General features: G+C 37.1%; 2 protein-coding genes and 1 pseudogene across 2 annotated transcripts; all 3 read left to right on the top strand.

The window, feature by feature from the left end:
• Nucleotides 1–685: 685 nt before the first annotated feature.
• LOC136174786 (olfactory receptor 51F1-like) lies at nt 686–1630 on the top strand. Its single transcript, XM_065944993.1, has one exon. The coding sequence runs from the start codon at nt 686–688 to the stop codon at nt 1628–1630; it is 945 nt and encodes a 314-aa protein (XP_065801065.1).
• An 8514-nt stretch (nt 1631–10144) lies between these two features.
• On the top strand, nt 10145–11070 carry LOC136175778 (olfactory receptor 51F2-like; annotated as a pseudogene).
• Nucleotides 11071–18163: 7093 nt separating this feature from the next.
• On the top strand, nt 18164–19183 carry LOC136175777 (olfactory receptor 51F1-like). The gene has a single exon (XM_065945998.1). The coding sequence runs from the start codon at nt 18164–18166 to the stop codon at nt 19181–19183; it is 1020 nt and encodes a 339-aa protein (XP_065802070.1).
• The last annotated feature ends 7420 nt before the right edge of the window (nt 19184–26603 follow it).

Raw genomic sequence — 26603 nt, 5'->3', positions numbered from 1 at the left:
TTGTTTTCTTAGACCAAGTTCTGCTCATGGTTGAATAGAGTATTTCAGAAAAGCAAATAAAATATAAATCAACTACCAGAAACACATTGAATATCTACTATGAGCAATGAATTCTATGAAGCAAAGATTAGCTAAAATTCACTCCTATTCTCATGTAACAGAATTAAGATTAACTCCTATTCTCAAGTAGAAGTTTATAATCCAGTTGAAGAATAAAATACATAATAAAAATATTGGTAAGAGTATAAGATAATAAGTGATAAACATCAAATAGATTTAGTTAAGTAAATTGAAATTCAATTGAACTCAATATCTTATTTCAGTGATGAACTTCACAGACATAGTATTTGTGAAAGAAGCAAGATGCCATTAGTATATACTACATGATTCTATTATATCAAGATCAAGAACAGAGAGAAGTAATTGTAGTACTAGAAGTCAGAACAGTGGTTACTACAGAAGAAGACATTGTTAAGGATGAAGCATTAGGAAGCCTTTCAGGTTGGCGGTAAAGATGTATCAGTTGATCATGGGAGTGGTTACATGGATATATATTGATGCCAGACTTAGCTGTACTCTGAAGTTTTGTGAACTTTACTGAATTTATAGTAAACTTGAACTAAAATTAAATTTTAAATTTAGAAAGTCAAGATCAAACAAGAGAATTCCACTCCTGCATACATTAATGCCAAGTTTCCATAACTCCACTTTGCCAACTTTCCTCTTGACTGGCATCCCTGGATTTGAATGGGCCCACACCTGGATCTCCATCCCATTCTGCTGCCTTTATTTGACTGCCCTTTCTGGAAATACTTTGATCCTGTTCATAGTCCTCACTGAGCCAAGCCTCCACCAGCCCATGTACTACTTCCTGTCCATGTTGTCCACCACTGACATCGGCTTATGCATCTCAACACTGGTGACAGTATTGGGAATCTTCTGGGTCAATGCCCGGGAAATCAGCTTCAATGCTTGCTTATCACAGATGTTCTTCATTCACCTCTTCACTATCATGGAATCGTCGGTGCTCCTGGCTATGGCCTTTGATCGTTTTGTGGCCATTTCTAACCCCTTGAGATATGCTACCATTCTAACGCACAGGAGGATTGCACAGATTGGTCTAGCAGTCATCACCAGGAGTACAGTCATTCTGACACCACAGGTCCTGCTTCTTAAACGTCTATCATTCTGCCATAGTCATGAGCTCCATCACTCCTACTGCTTCCACCCTGATGTGATGAAGCTCTCATGTTCAGATACAAAGATCAATAGTGTATTTGGACTAACTGTAATTATCTTTACTGCTGGGGTGGACTCTGTCTTTATCCTGCTTTCCTATGTATTGATCATTCGCTCGGTTCTCAACATTGCATCCCCAGAGGAGAGGAAGAAGGCCTTCAGCACCTGCATTTCTCATATCACTGCTGTGGCCATATTCTACATCCCTTTGATCAGCCTGTCTTTTGTTCACAGATTTGCAAAACACGCTCCATCCTATGTGCCCACACTCATTGCTAATGTATACTTGCTCATCCCTCCTGTAATGAATCCCATCATGTATAGTGTAAAAACAAAGCCAATTCAAAAAGCTATGCTCAAACTTTTATATTTCAAGGGAACTCATCTTTAACAATTCAGCTATCATAAATATCTATTTCAAAGTCAATGAAGATTTATCACAAATTGGAGTTATAAACATGCAATTTTACAGTCCAGTGGAGCTAGATATTATCCATTTCAGTTATCTCCATGATTTAGTCAAGCCCATCTAAGGCAATCTTACCTATTACACCACTAAAATATGAATTCATAATCTCATTATCTCTGTTAGCCTAATTTTATACATGAATAACCAAATTCCTTTCTCTACTGCTATTTCTGCCCCCAAGCACCCATCATTCACTTTGAAATAATTTTCCAAATAGCTGAATCAATTTGTATTAAAATATAAAAACAAACCAACAAGCATCTCTTTCACGGTTATTCCTCTTACACCAACTAAATGAAGAAGAAATTCCTGTCTGTGGTGAATTCCTCCACAATTCTGGTTCAACTTTCCTATAAGTTTACTCTGTCTTTTTCTCTCTTCACATATTCTGCAATTCTAAGAAAATCAGTCTGCTAAATGCTCTGTCATGGACATGGAACTTTCCTAATGGCGTGCTTTACTGTTTACTCCACTTCAATCCTGACAACTCCAACTCCAGCTTGAAACTCTACTGATATCTCAAGGCTCCTCTTTAAATATCTTCCTCATTAAGTTTTTCATGATTATTTCGGTGACATCTGATCTCTTCTCATAATTTGCCTTTAGAGTGCTTTATCTGTATATATTTTGCCTTTAAATATTTTGACTATACATTTGTATATAATTATTATACTTTCCACAAGGCTATAAATTCCCTAAATTAAAAAAAAATGCCTTGATTTTCTTTGAAACTTCTACACCACATAGCAAAATATCTCTCACAGAGCAGACATAGTGATAATTGTTGAGTTGAACTGAACATAATAGGCTATCAAATTGTCCTTCTAAACAATTCCAGGTATAAGTTGTTCAATTCAATGCTTGGCAGGTATAATATAAGAAATTGCTCTTATAACTTATCCCAGTTTTTCTGCCTATGTTATTTAGTAATTGATCAGTTCTGAAATTCTAAATCATATAGAGAAAGGGTTACTTTGGAACTTGAGATTGCACTCTCAGAAACTGATCCCAGTTTCCATAAAGCTCAATTTGACTAAGAATAATTTAAGCCATTTTTTAAAAATTGAATGTGTTTTCCAGAACTGCTGCTATGAGGTAAGTTTGGAAATTTTTTCCAATGTCAGAGACAAAAACTTATAAACCATCTTCAAATGCTCACTTTCCTTTTGCTTCTGCATGCAATGAATCTGTATTTCTTGACTGTTCTAACACCAAAATATCTCTTTCATCTCCATCTACAACACTTAACTTTCTACACTAAATCTTGGCTTCCTTTTAAGTTTATAGACCTCTAACATTGTCCCTTTTCCTCCTGTTTTCTGTCAAGTAGTCAGAAAAAATCTTTGCAAATGGCTTTTGAATTAAAATTTAGTTATACAAGAAATATTAATAAATATATCCCCACTAATAAAAGATTTTATAGAAAAAGTCAATGTCCTCCTTGGTATAGTCCCTCAAGTTCAATCATTCCACCTTCCCCATAGGTAACCACTGCATGAATTTTATTTTTATCCTTCATTATTTATGCATGTGTACTCATAAACATAGAAAAAATAAAATGTAAAGCAAATTTTTTCATTTGTATTTCAGACAGTACTTTCCTAGGGATGTTCTGCCTGTTATTTCAAGAACTACATAAAACCAAGTAGAGAAACTGGAGCCCATTATACAGAGTGAAGTAAGACAGAAAGATAAAGACCAATACAGTATACTAACACATATATATGGAGTTTAGAAAGATGGTAATGATAACCCCATATGCAAAACAGAAAAAGAGACACAGATGTACAGAACAGACTTTTGGACTCTGTGGGGGAAGGCAAGGGTGGTATGTTTAGAAAGAACAGCATCGAAACATATATATTATCTAGGGTGAAACAGATCCCCAGCCCAGGTTGGATGTTTGAGACAAGTGCTCGGGCCTGGTGCACTGGGAAGACCCAGAGGGATGGGGTAAAGAGGGAGGCAGGAGGGGGTATCGGGATGGGGAACACATGTAAATCCATGGCTGATTCGTGTCAATGAATGGCAAAAACCACTACAATATTGTAAAGTAATTAGCCTCCAACTAATAAAAATAAATGGGGGGGAAAAAAAAGAGGAAAAAAAAAAAAAAAAAAACAAGTAGAGAAATTTGCCATTGCCCAGAATTCCTCTCTCTCACTTTTCCTTCATATCTCCTATTCAACACATTCCTAGGTATAGCTCAGTGTGGTTTCAAACCTCATTGTCTATTTCTGTATATGTCTGTAGTATCTCTTTGATAAATTAGCACTGAGCTGCTACTTTGTATAGACATAGAAATGCTTCGAATGCTATCTTGAAGATTTATTTCCCCAGTCTCAATTAAATACCCTTCCGCAATTATTCTAACTCATTGCCAATCAATGCCCTGGATTTGCTAGTCTGATCGGTCCCACTCTACTTCACTCTCTCTCTTCTTCACAGATGATGATAAGATAGTGGCACACTACGCCATCTGAGATATCACCAGCTCAGAGTTTTGCAGTCACAGAAGTAGAACAAATAAAACTAAGGACATGGCCATCCCAAATTACATTCTTATTCATTTTCCAGTCGTAACATTCACCTAGTATCTCTAATACTAGTATCTCTGATAAAACAGACTTTAGAATGGATAGTGAGACTATGAATGTGAACAAGATTAGCTTCTTACTTTAAGTGAGCTATTGCTTAGTAACGAATATAATTTGCAAAGATGTAGTTGCATTAAAATGCTTGTTTTAGATGTTCCTGCTTTCCAGGAGACATAGTAAAAGACATAAACATTGACAATTCAATTTACAAAGAACTTTAAATAGCAATTCTACTTTATTATGGAGAAGGCAATGCACCCCACTCCAGTCCTCTTGCCTGGAAAATCCCATGGATGGAGGAGCCTGGTAGGCTGCAGTCCATGGGGTGGCTAAGAGTCAGACATGACTGAGCAACTTCACTTTTACTTTTCAGTTTCATGCATTGGAGAAGGAAATGGAAACCCACTCCAGTGTTCTTGCCTGGAGAATCCCAGGGATGGGGGAGCCTGGTGAGCTGCCGTCTATGGGGTCACACAGAGTTGGACACGACTTAAGTGACTTAGCAGCAGCAGCAGCAGCCACTTTATTATAACCATGGTATGAAATCACAAACCATGATACAGAAGTTGATAAGAACAAGCAAAACAAAAATGATAGGAGCAAGTTAAAATAAGAAGTAATAATGTACCATATTAATTGAATTAATAATTCAGTGGGAATGCTGTATCCACTATATACAATTTTAACTGACATTCAAATTTTAAAGAAAATACCTCTTGTCTGTAATATATTCCCCAAAGGCCTTTCCATAGGATTGTAATACAGGGCTAGATACATATTGATGGATGGGCATCTTGTTAAAAATTACAGATCCCTGGTTCATCCATACAGTGGTTGTTAAGAAGAGCTATCAAGTCACAAAAGACATTGAGGAACCTTAAAAGGATACTATAAAGTGAAAGTAATCAATCTGAAAATGCTACGTATTATATAATTCCAACTATGTGACATTTTGGCAAAAGGTAAAACCATGGAGACAAGAACTTAGGGAGAGGGAAGGATGAATAGATGGAGCAGAGAGAACTTTTAGGGCAATTAGATACTATGATGATGAATACATGTCATACATTTGTCAAAATATGTACCATGAACCACACCAAGAATGAATCCTAATGTAAACTATGAACATTGAATGATAATAGTATGTCAGTGTTGGTTTATTGATTACAACAAATGTATCACTTTGGTGAGGGATGTTGATGGTGGGGGAGGCTGTGCATGTGTTGGAGTGGGATGCATATGGCGTTGTGTAATTGCACTTAATTTTTGTAAATAATTGTTGAAACTTATTTTTCGCTGTGCTGGATCTTCGTTGCTGTGTGCGCTTTTCTCTAGCTGGAGCGAGCAGGGGCTACTCTCTAGCTGTGGTGCGTGGGCTTCCCACTGTGGTGACTTCTCTTGTTGAGCAGCACAGTCTCTAAACTGCGTGGGCTTCAGGAGCTGTGGTTCCTGGGCTCCAGAGCACAGACTCCATAGTTGTGATGCATGGGCTTAGTTGCTCCACAGCATGGGGGGTCTTCCCGGACCACAGATGGAACCCGCATCTCCTGCACTGGCGGGCGGATTCTTTACCACTGAGCCACCATGAAGGTTCTTCACTTAATTTTGATATGAAACTAAAACTGCTCTAAAATAATCAAAATCTAGGGATTTCCCTGGCTCCAGTGGTTAAGACTTTGCCTTCCATTGTAAGGGATTTGTGTTTGATCTCTGGTCAGGGAGCTAAGTTGCCACCTGCCTCATGGACAGAAAACTGAAAACGTAAAACAGAAGCAATGTTGCAACAAATTCAATAATGACTTCAAAAAAATTTTTAAAAATCTACAAAAATTCACCCTCCTTCAAACCCCCTCCAGAATATATTATTTTACCAGTTCTGGCTTAAGCATCTATATTTATAAGATTCCTCAGGTATATCTAAAAGTTAGCCATCTTGGGGAGCCACTGAGATATAACAGGATACAACAAGGTGTTGTACCATATCTGTGGTTTATTCGTTATCTCCAATCTAAATTTATTTGTTTTGATGTGAAGGAAAATTTAAATCTTCCTCTATGTGAAATGTGTACTGTGTGATAAGTCATTTAAGTCCTGTCTGACTCTGGGCAACCCTATAGACTGTAGCCAACCAGGCTCCTCCGTCCATGGGATTCTCCAGGCAAGAACGCTGGACAGGTTGCCATGCCCTCCTCCAGGTGATCATCCAACCTAGGGATCAAACCCGAGTCTCCTGAGTATTCTGCATTGCGTGCTGATTCTTTACCACAGAGCCATTGGGGAAGCCCTGACTGTGGAATAGCCGGATCTAAAATCCTAGTATAGGAGGATAATATTTTTTCTTCTCCAAAGCATGCATGGAAACTGTATTTGCAGACTTTTCATGTTTATTCAATATTTATATTTTCTTGTCATATAATTTCAATATCAACCATCATAAGTCAAAAAGAAAGCAACCTCAGCAATTGTAGTACACTAAACAGTATGGGAGAGCAAGCCAATTTAGGCATGCAGAGTGACTCTGAAGAACAAAGGCAAAACAAGCAAATACAACTGGCCAGAAAGATCCCTTAGGAATAGGGTTTTCTAATGGATAAATGACTCTCCCGAGAGTGGGTTCTTCATAGAGAACCCCTACTCTGGGAACTGAAGGAGATCACATAGTCCTGTCTCTTCCTCACCCTCTTCACTTGACGTAAGTGCAAGGGCATCAGAGAGACTTGGATGTGTATTAACGTTGGAAGGTTTATGTGGGCTCATTTTGCTGTAAGAGATTTGGCTTCTTCAGGGGAAGTATTTTTAAGAGGACATTATAATAGCCATGCAAACAAAAGATGTTGTACAATTGCCTTTGATTTAAGAATTTACCACAGGGTATACTCCTGAAACTATCACAACATTGTTAATCGGCTGTATTCCGTTACCTGAAAACAATAAAATAGCATTTTGTTGTTTTCAGTGCAGCTTAGAAATAAAGAACAGATATTCTTTCCAATGTACTGAATCTCCAATCTGAAAAATTTATAAACAAGGAAATTCTGAAAATCAAAAAGTAATCCAGGTTATGTGGTCAATTTGAAAACTGACTAGGAGTCCTTAGAAAAGATATCTAAAATATTACTCATGGTACTGAACATGGAGAGTTCAGATAGTCCAAAAAGCTGAATTTCAGTCATCAGTGTATAATTCTGCCATGAAAAGTGAGATTTGATTTCTTGAAGTGAAAATATTGACTATGGGATATCTGGGGTCATATGCTCAAATCCTAGTGTTGAGCTTCTAAGAGATAAATAACTTATCCAAAACTAATAGTGATTTATTCATAGTAGAGCATGAAAGTTTCATTAGTGTCTTCCTTGTAACAATATTGCTCCATTCAGAATAAGAGACTATAATACTCTTCAAGAGATTAAGATATTCAAGCCAGACTGATATCAAAGAGATGCATTTGAAGTCACTTAACTTAGGTTAAATACGCCAGCAATGACTATGAAAATGAATAGAACTAATTTTTAGTATTTTAGCTCAAATCTATGATTCCAGCAGATCTCATTATACAATGTCAATCTTACCAGTCATCTTCATAATTTAGCATGTAAGCAAATAATGCTTTTTCATCTCCCTTGAATGTTGATAAGGAAATAAGTTTAAGTAGAACAATAAACATCAGAACATACACAAAAAAAATCTATCAAAGCACCAAGTGTTTGAAATGCTAATGTCTATGCATTTACACAACTATTTAGAGACAAAGAAAGATGACAGCATATGGCTGGTGAAGAAAAAAATCACATGAATACTTGACATTTTAATAATCCACATATATATGTAACATAAGAGTTTATTTATTTAATGTTATTCTACCAATTTTACCATCATCTAGAAGCATTGGTATGCACCATGATGGAATTTAACAAATTTTGAATATACCAAGATGGAATTCAAAGCCTAGCTTTTCCATTGTATGAAATATTACAAAATTTATTTCTCTAATTTTTACTTTCCTGGATGAAAAGCCTGAGTCTTAAAAACAATATGATTTTCAAATTAAATGAGATTCTTAATTTAAAGAACTAAATAACAGGCCTGATATACTGTGAAATTCTAGAAATGATAGGTCTTAACTTCCTTTCAAAGTAACTCTAACTATTATCATCTCCAATTTACCAATGAGAAAATATTATCATGAATATTATGTCCTCTGATTTCAAAATTTTTACATATTAATTTTTCATGATGCCATAAAACTGAGTGAGAAATTGATTTAATTTTACTTAATATACCTTTCTGTCAAATAATTATAAAATTAATAGAGCATGAATCACCTTATATCATGACAGTAGCCATTCCATAGTCAATAAAATAGGCACCTGAATTTTTCTGTATGTGGAGCCCTTTTAGAATCTGTCATATATTTAAGATACTAAGTAGTGTCCATAACCATGTACCAGTGAAGTCTTTTTAAATTGCAACTGCATAGAATAAGAAAAAAATCACAGAGATGACTAATTCAATCACCTTAATATATTAACATCGAATGACAAGACCAAAGACACGTGGCTATTCTGAACAAAAATTGAGTAGCCTCAGATGTAAGATATGTTAGGATCTCAGTAGCCTATAAGAACAGGAATAAAATTTGAGACTGGAGACCAATAATAGCTGGGGATTAAAAATAAAAGTAGTCACAAGAGGCATCTCAAACTAAGATTTGGAGCCAAAAATGTTTCAATCACTATGGCAGTAAAATCATGTAGGCATAACACAGCTATAGGAGTATATTCTCCAAATTAAGTGGTTTGAGAATCATGTTTCCAATATTCATGAGTGACCAATGGAATTCCAGTCAACGACTGGGACTATGAGAAAGTCATCCAATCTTCAAGAGGCAAAGAGAAGAAAATTAAGAATATATACAGCACCACCAGATTGGCTTAGTGAGGATCTTAGCAAGAGTTTGCAGTACATAAGGGGACTAGATCAGAATTAAGTCAATGTGAGAAAGGAAAAAAAACCCATTCAGGACCTAACTTACATAACAAAAAATCTACTGGTGGAACTGGAAGTTCAAATATGTTGTTTGCTTTGAGGAAGCCAGACTCTGTAAAGGTATTGTTCTGAGACTGTAGGCAAGTAAAGGGTGGCAATGATTGCAACAAGACTGGGCTGAAGAGGGAGTATCTAATACCAGGGATCTGCACACCCTGTTCTCAACCCTGGAATTTAGTACAGTTGCCTCTGAAAGGAGTAATTGTTAAAGGCAATATCACAGATAATTATCTTTTCCAGTTATGTTTCAACACAACCAAAATGACAACAGACATAAAAGGAAAAAAATCAAGATCAGAAATGTAACCCTAGATTAGAAATGACCCAATCAAGTCAGGCGTAAGATCCATTGACCAAGAAATAATAAATAGGATATTTCAACATGTATAAAATTATTTCCTTAAAAAATTGCTTCCTAGAAAGACTATATATTTTTATATGTATGATAAAGTTCCACAATAATCCACTGGAATTAGTACAAATATTCTAGCATATGATGTATTTTTATTAAGTAATACAGCTTTCTTTTATAACCTATTATTACTTTGAGGTCTTCATTAACTTCTTTGTATTTTCAGATTATCTTGATCCAATTCTCCTTTATGTGGAGAGTACAAAGAAAGGGGGAAAAAAATGCTTAGGATCAAAGTGGAAGATAACAAAAAGTACTCTTGAGATTTTTATTTAAAATGCCCTCTTCTCTGTTACAAATCAGGAGACAAGAATAATGGAGGAGAAGTTCAGTACAGCAAAGAACATTTTATTTCAGCACTATTATTCATCCATAGTATAAATGTCACCTTTTCCTAACATTACTTCCTCTTCTCTGATCTTTTTACTGACGGGAGTTCCAGGACTAGAAGCTGCCCATGCCTGGTTTTCCATCCCTCTCTGCTGTCTCTGCATAACTGCCTTATCTGGGAATGGTGTAATTCTATTTGTCATCATCCCTGAGTCAAGTCTTCCACCGACCTGGGATTGTGTATTTCAGCACTAGTCACCATGCTGGGCATATTCTGGTTCAATGCAAGATAGATCAGTTTCAATGCCTGCATTACCTAGACATTCTTCTTTCAACTTTTTACTGTCATGGAGCCTTCAGTGCTCCTGCCAATGGCCTTTGATCGCTTCATTGTTATTTGTAACCCACTGAGATATGCTGCCATTCTGACTGATTCCAGAATTATCAAAGTATGGTTTGCCATCCTAGTCAGAGGCACAGTGATCCTAACGCCTATGGCCCTACTTCTTAAACATCTATCCTCCTGAAAAACCCGTGTGCTCCATCATTCTTATTGTTTCCATCCAGATATAATCCAGCTTTCATGTTCGGACAATAAGATCAACAGTGTTTAAGGACTTACTGTCCTCATAGTTGCTGCAGGAGTGGATTCCATCTTTATTTTTCTCTCCTATGTCTTGATTATTAAGGCCAAGCTGAGCATTGCTTCCCCAGGGGAAAAGCATAAGGCCTTTAGGACTTGTATCTCCCTCATAGGAGCTATTGCCATTTTCTGCATCCCTCTCCTTAGCTTGTGCGTTGTCCATAGATTTGGGGAAAAGCCACCTCCTTATGCACACACTCTTAAGGCCAATGTGTATTTTCTTATTCCACAAGTGATGAATCCCATTATCTACAGTGTGAAAACCAAACAAATTATCAGGACTTTTAAAAAAAAAAAACTCCCTTTGAGTTTGACTCTAACAACTCTGCAATAAAAGCTACTCCTTATCTATGACTTCTAAAACCTAGTTTAGTTAATATCATCTCTTCTATCTGTAACTCGAAAGCAAAAAAGTAGAAGGTTGGGTGGGTGGGGTGGGGATGTAGTTTGGTGGAAATTTACATTTTTTAGTGTTTAAATTTTATTTATTTATTTTAATTGAAGTATAGTTGTACAATATTATAAAAGTTACAGATGTATGATACAGTGATTTACAATTTTAAAGCTTATACTCCATTTATAGTTTTTATAAAATATTGACTATATTCCCCATGCTGCACAATTTATTCTTGTAACTTATTTCATATATAATAGTTTGTACCTTTTAGTCCCCTAACCTTATATTGCCCCTCATCCCTTCCCTTTGCCCACTGGTGAACACTAGTTTGTTCTCTATATGTGTAAGTCTGTTCCTTTTTTTATCATATTCACTACCTTGTTGTATTTTTAGATTCTACATTTAAGTGATATCATACAGTATTTGTCTTTCTCTCTCTGACTTATTTCATTTAGCATAACCCTCCAAGTCCACCCACGTTATTGCATATGATCTTTTTGTTTAAAAGATCCCAAGAAATCTATTCTTAAAATTATTAAAACTAATAAATCACATCAAGAAAGTTCAATAAAACAAGATCAATATGTTAAAAATCCATTGTATTTCTATACACTAACAAAGAACAACTCAAATTTGAAATTAAGGAATAATTTCATTTACAATAGAATCAAAAAGAATAAAAATACTTGGAAATAATTTTAGCCAAGGAGGTGCAAAGCTTATACATTGAAAACATTGTAGACAAAAGCACTGCTCAAGGAAATTAAAGAAGTTGGAAATAAATGAAAAGATACAATAGTTATGAATTGAGAGACTTAATATGGCCATATTTCCCAAACTGATTCTTAAGTTGTAATGAATCCTTTACTAAAATTCAAGTTTGTTTCTTTACATAAATTGACAAACTTGTCTCAAAATATATATGAAATTTTAAGGCACCCAGAATAGCAAAAAGCATAAAAAGGCGGCAAAGTTGGAAGAGTCACACTACACAATTTCAAAATGTGCTACAGTAATCAAGGTGGTAAAATACTGGCATAGGATAGACATATAGTTTAATCAAATAGAATTGAAAATATAGAAATAAAAGCTCACGTTTCTTTACAACTGATTTTTGACACAGATATGTATAAAGTTCAATGAGGAAAGAACAGTGTTAACTAATGTTTCTGCCACTCAAATGTCCCTCAACTGAAAAACGCTTATATATAACACAATAGATTTCTACAATGGAACACTATTTGACAACTAGGAAGAGTGAAACATTTGCACTTACCATAAAATAGATGAATCTTGAAAATATTATGCTAATTGAAAAAAGCCAGTACCAAAAGACTACCCAGTATATGATTCAATTTACATGAAGTGTCTAATGTAGGCAAATCTACAGACAAAAAGTATTAGCTTTGACAAAAGGTTCCTTTGTTTTTTCCCACAAGATGGTTCTAGTAGTGCTTAGCTGTCTTTAACTTTATCCACAATTCTGTTAGATTGTATTTTGACAGCTATCATATCAGCATACATTAAAAAATACTTCCCAAAATTGGAAACTTTTGTGAACACATTTTATTATTGAAGCTGGAAGAAAAAAGGCAACATTTTTGACATGCTATGTTTTATTATTTCAGAAAAGGTAAGAATACAACTGAAAAGCCAAAAAAAAAAAAAAAAAAAATTTGTGCAGCATATGAAGAAGGTACTATGACTGATCAAACACATCAAAAGGGGTTTGCAAAGTTTTGTGCTGGATATTTCTCTCTGGATGGTCCTTCACAGTTGGTAGACCAGTTGAATTTGATAGGAATCAAATTGAGACATTAATTGAGAAAAATCAAATTATACTGTGCAGGAGACAGCCAAAATACTCAAAATATCCAAATCAAACATTGACAATCATTTGCACCAGCTTGGTTATGTTAATCACTCTGATGTTGGTAAGGTCGCTTTGATGTTGCAACATGTACCCTCCCTCCTTGCTTAGGTTTACTTGTCACTTACTGCCCCACCTGCACTCGGTGCTGCAGACATACTGAATATGCTAATTAGACACTTTCGTTTTTCCTGTACTCTGTTCTCCCATGTTTCCTGACATACTTGGTACTTATCTACCTGCAGGATAAGTACATAGCTTTTAATGCTCTCACCATAAATATGCCCTGTTATAATCATCAAGTGTTATGGCTGTCTCTTCACTAGGCTTTCTGCATTTAGAGGGCAGTGACTCAGTTCCATTTTCTGCATTACCAGTGCAAAACCTGGGTATGTGATAGATACTTAAAGTGTTTTATGAAATAATTAATGAAGTTTTAAAAAGAAATGTAAAGTTTTCTTAGAAATGTACAAAATCCATGCACTTGATATTGGAGGCTGATAGATTTCATAGCTGGGAGCGGGGTTGTGTGGGGATCACCAGTGAGCCTAGGCATAGAGCAGGTGGATTGTTTTGGATGTTCTACTCACAAATTTACTTTTAACAAACTTTTACAAGGATACAAAGTCAAGGAGCTATCATACCAGTTCTTGCATAGAAATGAAAAAAAAGAGTGTAACAAATCTTTGTACAGACATAGGTTTTAAACTCTTCTGGGTATATACTAAGGCATAAAACTGCTGGATTGCATGGTATGAATATACTTGTTTAGTTTTGTAAGAAACCACCAAGTTGTCTTCTAAAGGGGCTATACCAGTCTGCATTCCCATCAGCAATGAATGAGAGTTCCTGTTGCTTCAAATCCTCACAAGGATTGATGTCAGGGTTAAGGAGTTTGGCATTTCTAACAGATGTGTAGTGGTATCTTATTACTGTCTTATTTTCATTTCCCTGATGACTTACAATGTGGATCATGTTTTCATATGCTTGTTAGCTGATTTACTGTCTTATAAAATTGTACATGGGCAATATTGCCTTTGAATGAGAACTACAATCATAATCCATTCAGGATTCTCTTTGGAGGAAGGAAAAAAAGTTAGACTGAAATGAACTGCCATCCACAGTCAGCTGTTTGGGGCAAAAGGGTTGGAAGGACACAGCTGAATGGAGTTCTCTCTTAGGAATTGATGGTTTTTCTGCTGGGTAAATGGCTTTCCCAGGAAGTTCCTGGACTCCTTATAAACTCTTTCTCAGATCTGATATCTCTTTCTCAAATCTCTCATTCCTGAAAAATGTCTATGAGTTCTCCTAACAAAAGAGAACTTTAGAGATGGTTGAAGGGGGCAGGACTACTCAAGAACTGTTTCCTAAGCCTTAGGACAGAGACCTTTTTGCCAGTAAGTTTCTGAGTTTGAGATTCTCTCTCTCTCTCTGAGACTGCTGCTGCCTGGGATGGCTTTCAAAGGGTCAAATGACCTCCCTTTCCACACTCAAGAAGTCTTCTTTGCATGAGGTCAATGTTTCAGTGCATTGAAGTCTTTTCTAAATATATGAGGAATTGTATGATTTTCAGATCATTTATAAAGCCAAAGTTCAAAAGAAATTGGTGCATTTGGTAGTACATATTCAAGAGATTAGTATATTATATTCATATATATCAATTTAAAAACAATTGCTGTGCTGTTCAACATAGTTATTAAAATAGTGACTTCAGTCATGAACATGTGTTCATTACTCCACATGTTTCATTAAGTTCTTTGTAAAATAAGAAGTGAAGAGAACAGGGTGAAATCAGAGAGAACACAGTTCAACTTCTGGATTTGCCATGTAGATAAATGTGAGAAAGTAACATGATTTTGCTAAGCCTTGGTTTCGTAATCTTAGTCTCAATGTTTTTACCTGTAAAAAGGACCTGATAATAGACTATGCATTTGTGAGAGTGATGGATGTGAAGCTTTGTGATGGGGCAATCTGTTTATATGGTCTTGGTGGTCTGGTTACAAAGATGCTTAGGTTTCAAGGATTCTTTAAGAATTTAAGAATTCTTGAAGAATTCATGATGGGGAAGAAAGAGACATAAATGAGTTATTTATCATTTGCTCATTAGTTTTAGTGCAAGAACAACTAAGAGTAGTTTAAGAAACACAGAATTAAAGGGAAAGCCATTCCTGCCCACATGTTTTACTAACAGAGTTCCCTGAATTAGAATAGCCCTTTCATTATATCAGTGGGAAAAAAGACATCATAAGAAGCTTAGAGAATAGTGGAAAGAATGATTCAGAGAAAGAGGTAAAATGATGTAACTTGTTTGGCCCAAAGGAGACAATGAAAAATTTTCACTATTGTTAAGAAGACTAGCTTTGACACTTGAACAATCCATGAGGTCACTTAATTTATTTACTATAATTAAAGGAGCTATAACTTGAGAGCCTGCTTCTGCTATGGAACCAAACTTAGGTCCCCTTGTCTTTGTGCAGTACAGCCCCCTGTTGTGGTGCAGAAAGTATAGCGTTTAGTTTAGGGCATTAAGCAAGGGGTTCTGGACAGCTTGTGTTCAAACAAGCAAACTCCCACATCTGATGGATTTCAGGAAAGCACCTTTAAGGCAAGGTGAGGGAGGGGTGTCCCAGGTTCTGTGGTCAGCTGGTCTATAATACTCTAGTTGGTTGGTAGTGAGGAAACAGTTTGGTGTTAGAATCGTTAACATCAATCCTCCAGCTCCAATAGATCTGGGGGCAATGTGTTCATCCTAATTAAGTAGTTAAGTTCTTCCATATGGTGGGGGTTTTAGCATCTGTAAAAAGAAAAGAAAAACAATTCTGGAAATGTGCATTAGATACTGTTATCTCTCAGGGTTACTTGAGATGCCACCTCTCTGGCTTGGTGTCTTAATAATATCCACTGAGAAAAACAAAACTCTCAACTTTTCAGTTGTGAATATTTTTTAAGTTGACATTGGGGATGTAGAGATTAAGTACATGTTCTAATTCTTGCAAGTCAAATGTGAAAAAGTATGCCTTCTCTTTCAAATGAGGTCCATGGAGTTTATTTTTTTATGCATTGCCTATTAATTCAAATTTTCCACCCATTTTTAAAAAGTGAGTCCTCAAGGGGCTGCCTATATTGAACATATTTCTCTTTTTTCCTCAAATGCTGTCTTTATTACAAGTCCTGTGACAAGTTATTCCCACTCAGTTTGAAGCTGTGCCATGTTCTTTAAGGAGTTGGCATGAAACTCATCAAACTAACTTAAACTGAGATGTTTTATTTTTCCCCCACGTAACATATAAACTATCTCCATGCAGTAGGCCTAATTTCAATCCTGTCCATGGCACTTTGACATTTTGTCAATTATTTACATATTTCTTGAAAGGATGCATACATGAATGAGAGAAAGAATATATACACACTTTAAAATCCATGCATTCTTTCTACAGATAAAAATAGGGTGTCAGAAAACTTAGGAAAAAACCAATATAAAGGAACTTATTTAATCCTAGAGATTTCTTGATCTGGGTTGAGTGTATGCTCATAACCTCAAATAGAGAAGCTGGTTCAGAGTCATCAACCACTGTCCAAATGGAAATACATCCAAATTTAATAAGACTTTCTGATAGACCATACACCCACCTCAAAACCCCTCAGTTCATTTTCAATGCCCTTTTGTTCTAAATAAATATTCTTACTAGATGATTCTGCTCCAGTTATTATCTGTTAGTTTGCAATGACTTCCTTTGTTCTCGTTAAAGTTAACTTAAGCCCTATTTCTTCAGGGAGAATTTCTCTTAAACAATATCAGATTCATAACTACTACTTGAACAAATGCTTTCCCAACTGCACACACTATAGTCTATATGTACTGATTGAATTATGTCTTTCTTAATATTTAATTTTTATCAATGTTGTTGTTCAGTTTCTCAGTCACGTCTCTTTGCAACCCCATGGACTGCAGCACGCCAGGCTTCCCTGTCCTTCACCATTGCCCAGAGTTTGCTCAGACTCATGTCCCTTGAGTTGCTGATGCTGTCTAACCATCTCATCCTCTGCTATCTCCTTCTCCTCCTGCCCTCAATCTTTCCCAGCATAAGAGTCTTTTCCAATGAGTCCGCTCTTCATATCAGGTAACCAAAGTATTTGAGCTTCAACTTTAGCATCAGTCCTTCCAATGAATATTTAAGGGTTGATTTCCTTTAGGATTGACTGGTTTGATCTTCTTACTGTCCAAGCTCTTACATATTTATTTAAACAAGTAGTATTTTTTATGTAAAATATTTTAAAATATCTTAACTATACTGCTTTTATTGGGTATGCAAACTCTTAATGGTCCTCTTAAGGAATTTTTCCTTGAAAAGTGAGATGTGAAGAAGCACGATGGATTGGCTTTCTGTTGTCCTATATTTGTGTACAAACGCCCTATCTGCCCATGAACACAGAATCATAGACATGGGAAATATATTACCACTATCTAGTCTAACATCCTCTTTTAGATGTGTGTACCTGATGCGAAGAGCTGACTCACTGGAAAAGACCCTGATGCTGGGAGACTGAGGGCAGGAGGAGAAGGGGACGACAGAGGATGCAATGGTTGGATGGCATCACTGAATCAATGGACATGGGTTTGGGTGGACTCCAAGAGTTGCTGATGGACAGGGAAGCCTGGCGTGCTGTGATTCATGGGGTCGCAAAGAGTTGGACATGACTGAGTGACTGAACTGAACTGAACTGAATGGATATATTTAGGGCTTCCCAGATGGCGCTATTGGTAAAGAAACTGCCTGCCAATGCAGGAGATGCAGGTTCCATACCTGGGTCAGAAAGATCCCATGCAGAAGAAAATGGCAAACCACTCCAGTATTCTTGCCTGGAGAATCCCATGGACAGAGGAGCCTGGTGGGCTACAGTCCATAGGGTCACAAGAGACGGGTACAGCTGAAGCAACAGCACGTACACAAGCATGGATATATTTAATATACTGAAGCCTAGAGGTAACAAATGAGAATCTTGCTAAAACCCATGTGCTCTGGATTTAATCCTCTGCCTCTTCCACTAAGTCATCAATACAACCCTCAATCTAATAAAAGAATAAATAGTAAGGCACTTGCATTTAAAAATAAGACAAGGTTCACTAGTGATTCAAAATTGTAAGATTTGTAGAAGAGAATGAAATCATTTTTCTTCCCTGTTTTTGTAGGATTTGCTCCTTTTCCTCAGGGAACTCTGCTTCCTTCACTCATCAAGCCATCCTTCAATCAGAGCATTTTCCATCCTACAGTCTTCTTTCTTACTGGCATCCCTGGTTTTGAAACCTACCATGCCTGGATCTTCATCCCATTCTGTTGTCTCTATGTCATTGCCATCTCAGGGAATGGCATGATCTTGTTTGTCATCATCACTGAGTCAAGCCTTCATGAACCCATGTACTATTTCCTCTCCATGTTATCCTTCATGGACCTAGGACTATGCCTTTCCACACTGGTCACCATGGTGGGTATTTTCTGGTTCAATGCCCGAGAAATCAGCTTTGATGCCTGCATTGGCCAAATGTTTTTTATCCATAGTTTTACGTTAATGGAATCCTCGGTACTCCTTGCAATGGCCTTTGACCGCTATGTTGCCATCTGTAATCCACTGAGATATGTCACAATCTTAACCAATTCAAGGATCATCAAAGTGGGCTTTGCAATTGTTGTTATGGTGACAACAGTTGTAGTGCCTTTACTCCTGCTCCTTAAGTGTCTGTCCTTCTGTGGAAGTCATATTCTGCACCATTCATATTGCTTCCACCCTGACGTGATGAAGCTTTCATGCACAGACACCAAGATCAACAGTGCATTTGGTCTGGCCATTGTCACCTCTACCGCTGCCTTGGACTCTGTCTTGATCCTCCTCTCCTATGTCCTGATCATCCACTCCGTGCTCAGCATTGCCTCCCCAGAGGAGCGGAAAAAGGCCTTTGGAACTTGTGTATCCCACACAAGTGCCGTTGCCATCTTCTACATCCCCATGATCAGCTTGTCACTGGTGCATAGATTTGGGAAGCACACCCCTCCCCTTGTACATACTCTCATTGCCAACATTTATCTGCTCATCCCTCCTGTAATGAATCCCATAATCTACAGTGTGAAGACAAAGCAAATTCGCAAGGCCATGGTCAAAATATTTCTTTCCAAACTAATTTAGGACATTTTTCAGTGTATTCCTTCTTTACATTGTCCTGATTACTTTGATCATTCACTAACGTGAGTTACCACTATACTCTGAAATTTATTTACATATGCTTCCATTCTTCTGATGATCTAGTAACATACAATTTGAAGAGTTCTATACTGAATTCTTTAACAGCAGGGAGTATGTCTTATGTATATGTAAGCATATCACAAATACTGTACCTGACACAGAATAGGATGACGGTTAAAGTATGTCTGCAAAAGGTCAAATTAACTCATAAATTGGAGTCCAAACAGTCTCACCACCTCTAGTGCATGCAGTTATCAAGGCATGTATGATATAATTTTGATCAGTAGCAAAGTCTAGGTTTCAGTAATTCTTAGTTATTGGAAATTATTACTATTTCCCCAAATAGATTATTCATGGCTGAGAATCGTGAATATGCACAATAAACTAGAAGAAATGTGAATTAAAGTGTACTTTTTTTTATTCTTAAAAGAGTTCCTCAGAACTTTTGGTAAATTTTTTAACATTTTGAGTATCTAATGTCTAGTTATTCATCTTCTAAATATGTGTTTAATGGGGGCAAGTGGCAAGAATGCAATGATGTGTTGTCATATTCAACACATCATTATATATTGCAAAGATAATTTAGAAACTACTTAAATGTTTATTTGAGCATATTGGTAAAATAACATATGAACTATCATCCAGCAAGTTAAATACTAACATAGATATAATGATATATTAAGAGAAAAGGTAGATTGGTATACAGTGTACTTATCATTGTTGCATGTATATTTCTTGTGAATGTACACAAAAATGTACACATACATGTACATAACCATTTGATATGGAAACATATGTTCCAATGTCAATTAATTACATTTGATTTATATTTTTTCCTTTCTCATAACTTAAAAATGCTCCTTAACAATGTTTTTGTTGTTGCTGTTTTTTTTTTAACTTCAGACAACAAAATAATATCCGTTTAACAGCTATCTAAAAACACAACAACTCGTTTGTTCTTCATCTTCCATAGGCTCTTCGTTCCAGTGTGTCCTCACACTCAGTCTTAGTACTACCCACTGGATACATTTAGAATATGACATCCACTTTCCTTTAGCATCCTTCACTGTTCTCAATGTGGTCCAGCACCAGGTCATCAAAACCACTTAAAATTCTCTTAGAAGTTCAGATTCCTCAACTCCACCGCAGAACGACTTAATCAGACACTCATCAGCACAAGAATTTGCATTTTAACAAGCTACCTTATACAATATCACACATATTAGTGTAACACTCTTGTAAGACATTTTTACTTCTGGATAACACCATGAATAACCCTAACTCTTGTCCATCATCTTCGATCATTTTACTCTCTCTGTCTACATTATCCACATGCCGTTATTGATTTTCGAAATTTTAAAAATATGTTCATTTTATTTCTTGCTGGTATTGCTTTCTTTCCTTCATCCAGGTGCCATTAAGAAATCTTTTTGTGTAGGTAGTGAGGCTTCTCTTCCCTCACTGATTTGAAATTAATTTTTCTCCCAGATTTACTGAGAAATAATTGACACACAGCACAGTGTAAGTTTAACATCTACATTGAAAATATAGCTTACATACATTATTAAATGCTTAACATAATAAATTTAGTGTACAACACCTTGTCATAAAGATGAAACAATAAATAAATAGAAAAAAATGTTTCCCTTGTAATGAGAACTCAGAATTTACTCAATAGTTTTCATAGATAAGTTACAGCAAAGTGAAGTTTCTCAGTCGTGTCCAACTCTTTGCAACCCCACGGGCTGTAGCCTACTAGGCTCCTCCATCCATGGGATTTTCCAGGCAAGAGAACTGGTGTGGACTGCCATTTCCTTCTCCAGGGGATCTTTTCAACCCAGGGATCGAACCCAGGTCTCCTGTACTGCAGACAGACGCTTTACCATCTGAGGCACCAGGGAAGCAACTTACAGCAAGGTTAATTATATTTACTATGTTGTATTTGTTAATCTTCTAAGTAGAAGTTTATATTTTGACTATTTTCAACCAACTCCCCCTTTCCCCATCCCCATGTATGGTAGCCACAAATATGATTTTTTTTTTCTAAGTGTTTGTTTTTGAAGTAGAATTTATGTTTAACATTGTTAGTTCCTGTTACACAGCATAGTGATTTGATATTTCCATAAATTTCAATGTAATCACTGTAAGTCTAGTTACCATCTGTCACTATACAAAGATATTACATAATTATTGACTATATTCCCTATGCTGTACATTTCATACCTGTGACTCATGCATTTTCTATATGAATTCTCCCTCACCAGTTTCTTAATCTTCCTCTTCTATTTCTCTCCTTCCCTGACAGTCAAACTGCCTCCCTCTAACAATCACCTGTTGTTCTCTGTATCTGAATCTGTTTCACTGTAGCTGTTCATTTGTATTGTTTTTTAGATCCACATGTAAATGAAGCCATAATGTATTCGTCTTTCTCTATCTGACTTGTTTTACTTAAGCGTAAGATCCTCTGGGTCCATCCAAATGTTAAAAATGGAAAGATTTTATTTTTTATGGCTGAATAACATTTAGTTATATATATTATATCTCTATCCACTCAAATATTGATGGGCACTTAGGTTGCTTTCATATCTTGGCCATTATTCATAATGCTGTAGTAAATATAGGAGTGCATGGATCTACTCAAATTAGTCTTTCATTTTCTGTGGATAAACACTGAGGGATAGAATTCCTGGATCATATGGTAATTCTATTTTTAATTAGAAAAATTAACCTCTTGTTTTTCCGTAGTGGCTGCACCAATTTACATTCCACCAACAGTGCATGAGGGTTCCCTTTTCTCCACATTCTCTCCAACACTTGCTATTTCTTGTCTTTTTGATAAAAGCCATTTTGACAATTGTGAGTGAAAGTGAAGTGAAAGTCATTTAGGCATGTCCAACTCTCTGCAACCCCATGGACTGTAACCCATCAGGTGCCTCTGTCCATGGATTCTCCAGGCAATAGTACTAGAGTGGATTGTCATTTGCTTCTCCAGAGGATCTTCCTGACCCAGGGATCAAACCTGTGATTACTACATTAGCAGGCAGATTCTTTACCTGCCGATGTAAAGAAGGGAAGCCCACACTATGTACAGAAGCATGTTGAAGGGGAAACGGAGGCTGCTCTAAGTGCTGTTTCAAATTCTGAGGTGCTGGACTGCAGAACTCCATCAAATATCCAATGATTTTACTCCTACCCCTTTCACCTTAACATGACCCTCTTTGTGCCAAATTTTAGGCCAAGGAGAAATTTGCTTAAATGTAAAAGAATGAATAAGGATGTTTCTGCCACCGAGGCAGGTCTGTGCTTTAACTTTTTGGCAGTACCTAGGATGAATAGGGAGAAGGCAATGGCAACCCACTCCAGTACTCTTGCCTGGAAAATCCCATGGACAGAGGTTGCAGTCCATGGGGTCGCTAAGAGTCGGACACGACTGTACGACTTCACTTTCACTTTTCACTTTCATGCATTGGAGAAGGAAATGGCAACCCACTCCAGTATCGTTGCCTGGAGAATCCTAGGGATGGGGGTGCCTGGTGGGCTGCTGTCTAGGGGTCGCACAGAGTCGGAGACAACTGAAGCGACTTAGCAGCAGCAGCAGCAGGATGAATAGAGAACCCCAGATGAAGAACAAATAGCATATTGCCCTCCCCATGACAAGATATGTCATCCTATCCATAGATATACTGATGGCAGTGTCTATAGAAAGCAGAAACAATAACCAGAAAATCTTAGATATATAGAAGATCACACAGTGAAGAATTTCTAAACACATTATTTCAGAGTAGCCCTAAATTGATAAGAAAAAGGCACATGCATGCACATACACACACACATTTTAACATTAGAATTAATTAATAGAATATAAATCCAGATACTTTTTGAGGTATCCCTATATCTGAGCTATACATGTACCATATCTAAGTGTACCTTCACTTATGTCCCAGAAATATAAATGTGTAGGTGGGGGTGACATGGGAAAGTAGAGCTGCTGATAACTGTCTTTACATGTCAGGGCAAGGTCGGACCAGAGTCAGATTTCTTAACCAGTCATAGTCCTTAGGCCTGTAAATTTAGAGAACTCTGACCTTCACTCAGAAGGAAAATAGCTAACCAAATAAATTAACCCTTTAACAGGAAATACATACAAATGTCTGAGGAGCCTCTGAGTATTGAAGAAAATTTCAGTGTCAGTGAGGCAGCACCTAATAATGTGTGGAGAGAGGTAGGGAGAGAAGGAGTCAGTGTAAATGCCTCCAGAACCCATGGGGGACTACTAAACATTGGTATCCTTCTTGGGTTTGGAGAGCAAAACACAACATTTTTACTTTACTGAGCAAGAAATGTCCTAGCAGACTCCAGAACACTGGCCATCAAGAGTTTTACAGATATGGAAGGACTCTGCATGTGTGAAAGCTTGCCAGCTACACTCTAGAGTACATGTGTTGCTAGCTGTTTCTTGTCCATCCCACATGCTTAGCATGATTTCATTACATCAATGTAATGGACCAGTGTGAGGCTTTGTGGGATGTCCTACTATTCCAGGTCTCTTTGAACTATATTAGGACAGAGTGCCAGAAAGATGATGTAGCCTTGGGTCAAGACTATGACTATGAGTAGGATAGTAGAATAGGAATTTTCTACAGTATTCTTTCCAAAGAACACTGGTTTTGATAACCACCCACAGATAAGAGTACCTTTGTGGGAGTCTGGGAGTTGTGGGAAGAAGTCTCAGCAAAAACATCCAGGAATAGACCCACTGAAGAAGAAAAAAAAAATATTCAATTTACCTGCATCATGCTACCTGAAGGCAGCATAACTCCACTGAGATGAGTGCCAAGAGAGGTCACCTCTTCCATGGGGGAAATGATAGGGTAGTGATGGGGCACCTCCACCATCAGTAAAGGATGCTTCAAAAGAGTCCTATGTCTTTTTCAACTGCTCCGCACCCCACAGAATGCTAAGGTGATCTGCATGACTCAGGGATATGGAGAGCTGGGATCACAGCAGTCAGGGATTGAAACTCACAGAGGGGATTCAGATGCTATTAACCATTTTGCAGACTTTACTAGGAAGCCTGCGCAAAAGCCACTGGGGGCACCTCACTTCCGCCCCCCATCTGATCTATGGGCCCTCCCCAATGCTCACATGCCTTACTATATGTCCTCCATAGACAGTTCGCAGTGTGTGTTCACAGGTGGAGAGTGCAAGCTTTTACAGATAGCCAGTGAGCACACACAGAGAACCAGCTGGACTAGGCAGAATCAAAAGAAAGCACATGAAGTTGAACTAATAGCACACTATAGGGAAAGCAAATGGGAGTCTAGCAGCAGTCAGTGTGCCTCTGCAGGGTGGAGAGAAGACATACATTCTAAAGAATTGTCCCACCGCCAAGAGGAAACAAGATGTGTGAGCAGTCACATCTACACAAAAGATCTGTGAAATCCTTAGAATCCCTGGCAGGACTGACAGGTAATTTTGTTAAGGCTTATTTTATGACGTAACATATGACCTATCCTGGTAGAATTTCCTCCTGTGCTTGAGAAGAATATGTATTCTACCTCTGTTGTCTAGAATCTTCTGCATATGTCAGTTAGGTCCATTTAATCTAAAGAACAGTTCACATTCCATGTTTCCTGGAAATGATCAATTAGCAGCATTGCAGAAGATTGCATGTAGAAATGTTTGGTGAAGTGTAGAAGCACTTGTCTACCTATAGCTACTGGATACTGATGTTATTATCAATAGTCCAGATTAGAGCAACTAAGAAAACTCCTGTAATGGCCCCATCAAACTTAATTTTGTTACATGCACATTACCACACTGGGCTGTATATGAAGATATTGTATCTCAGCTCTGTAAAGTACCATTCTCTATGCTCTGAAGCTGCTAAGAAGACAGAAAATAAATAACCATGATCATTGTTTGACAGCTGGGTTCCCTGCTATACTGGAAGCACAAGGACACCGTTGCCTTGCTGTTCCTGCCAATGCTTAGACAGCAATGCTGGCTAGTATTGAATCCACTTTCCAATTTCAATTATTTCCACACACCTGACACCAATATCAGTGGGCTCCTTTCCAGGGACCTGAGTCCCAGTTCTCTGAGAGGTCCTCTTCTGGGCTCCTGATGCATAAGCTCCACCTACAAAGTGCCCACCCACAGAGGTTTGGGTTTTGGCTCCCTGTGGTCTGTCCTGTGAACTTCTGAGGTACTAACCCAGCAAAGGCAGCACCCTCCCATTACAGGTCTGAGAGTCAGCTCTGAGGAGACCCTCCACCAGTCTTCTAGGTTTTCATAACTGCAAACTCTTCTTTTTGCTTACATAGACTTAAAGGCAGAAGTGACATCCTGCAGTTATTATCTCTGTATTACCTTTGTGTCATTGCAGTTCTCTAATCCCGTGTATCCAGTTCCTTGAATTAAATAACCCCAGTGTTAACTGCTGGTGTGATTTCCATTTTCCTATCTAGAGCAAAACTAGCATACCCACTTCAAGTCTTCTTGACAAGAGAATTCAAATAGAGCAACATAAATCCAGTCAAATTAAACTGTGTCTGCATTTGGTTCCTGATAAACTTGGGACTATAAAGAAAACTGCTTTATTTCTAGATGATGTTTGCTAACCAACACAAATTTATTAAGCATCAAGTATGACACCAGTACTTCTGAATAAACTGTACAGTTTGGAGGTGATCTGAGGAGAGTTATTTTCATAGAATGATTGTGTCATAAATCTTGCCTGAAGAGCTAAGCGAAGGTAAGAATATTTACAAAAAAATTTAAATGATTGACAAAACAGTAAAAAATGTATGGATGATGATAACAGCTATCATATTAAAGGGAAGCCATAGGCATACAGAAAAGTAAACATATTTAGAACAATTCTATAGTCATGGACAATGCCAGTTTGTATGTGCCAGATTTAGGTGATAAAATTTCGTAATTTATAATTGTTAATATACTTTTTATTCCCATCTTTGTCTAAAATATCAAAAACAAAAACTAATTCCATATGTGAAATCAAAACTGGATCATGGGATCTTGGTAATTATAAATCTTTCATCTTGAATAAAGAAATATTAATAAAATTGGGATTATCTGAGGAAAATAGTAACAGGGATTTTCCAGCTTAAATTTATCTTTTTTATCTGAGGGTCTTCTTACTTCAAGCTAAAATGATATTTTTGATGCTTTCCTCCCAAGCATGAGCCTCAAGATTTTTGCTTCTATAAATGGCATTTTACTCATCTTTATGATGCCCTTGGACTTTCCTGGTAGCTCAGCTGGTAAGAATCTGCCTGCAATGCAGGAGACACCAGTTCAATTCCTGGGTCAGGAAGATCCCCTTGAGAAGGGAATGGCT

The sequence above is a fragment of the Muntiacus reevesi genome, chromosome 9 (assembly GCF_963930625.1).
Source record: "Muntiacus reevesi chromosome 9, mMunRee1.1, whole genome shotgun sequence".
Classification (NCBI taxonomy): domain Eukaryota; kingdom Metazoa; phylum Chordata; class Mammalia; order Artiodactyla; family Cervidae; genus Muntiacus; species Muntiacus reevesi.
Note: the sequence above shows the minus strand (reverse complement) of the source record. Positions and strands in the feature narration are given on the sequence as shown.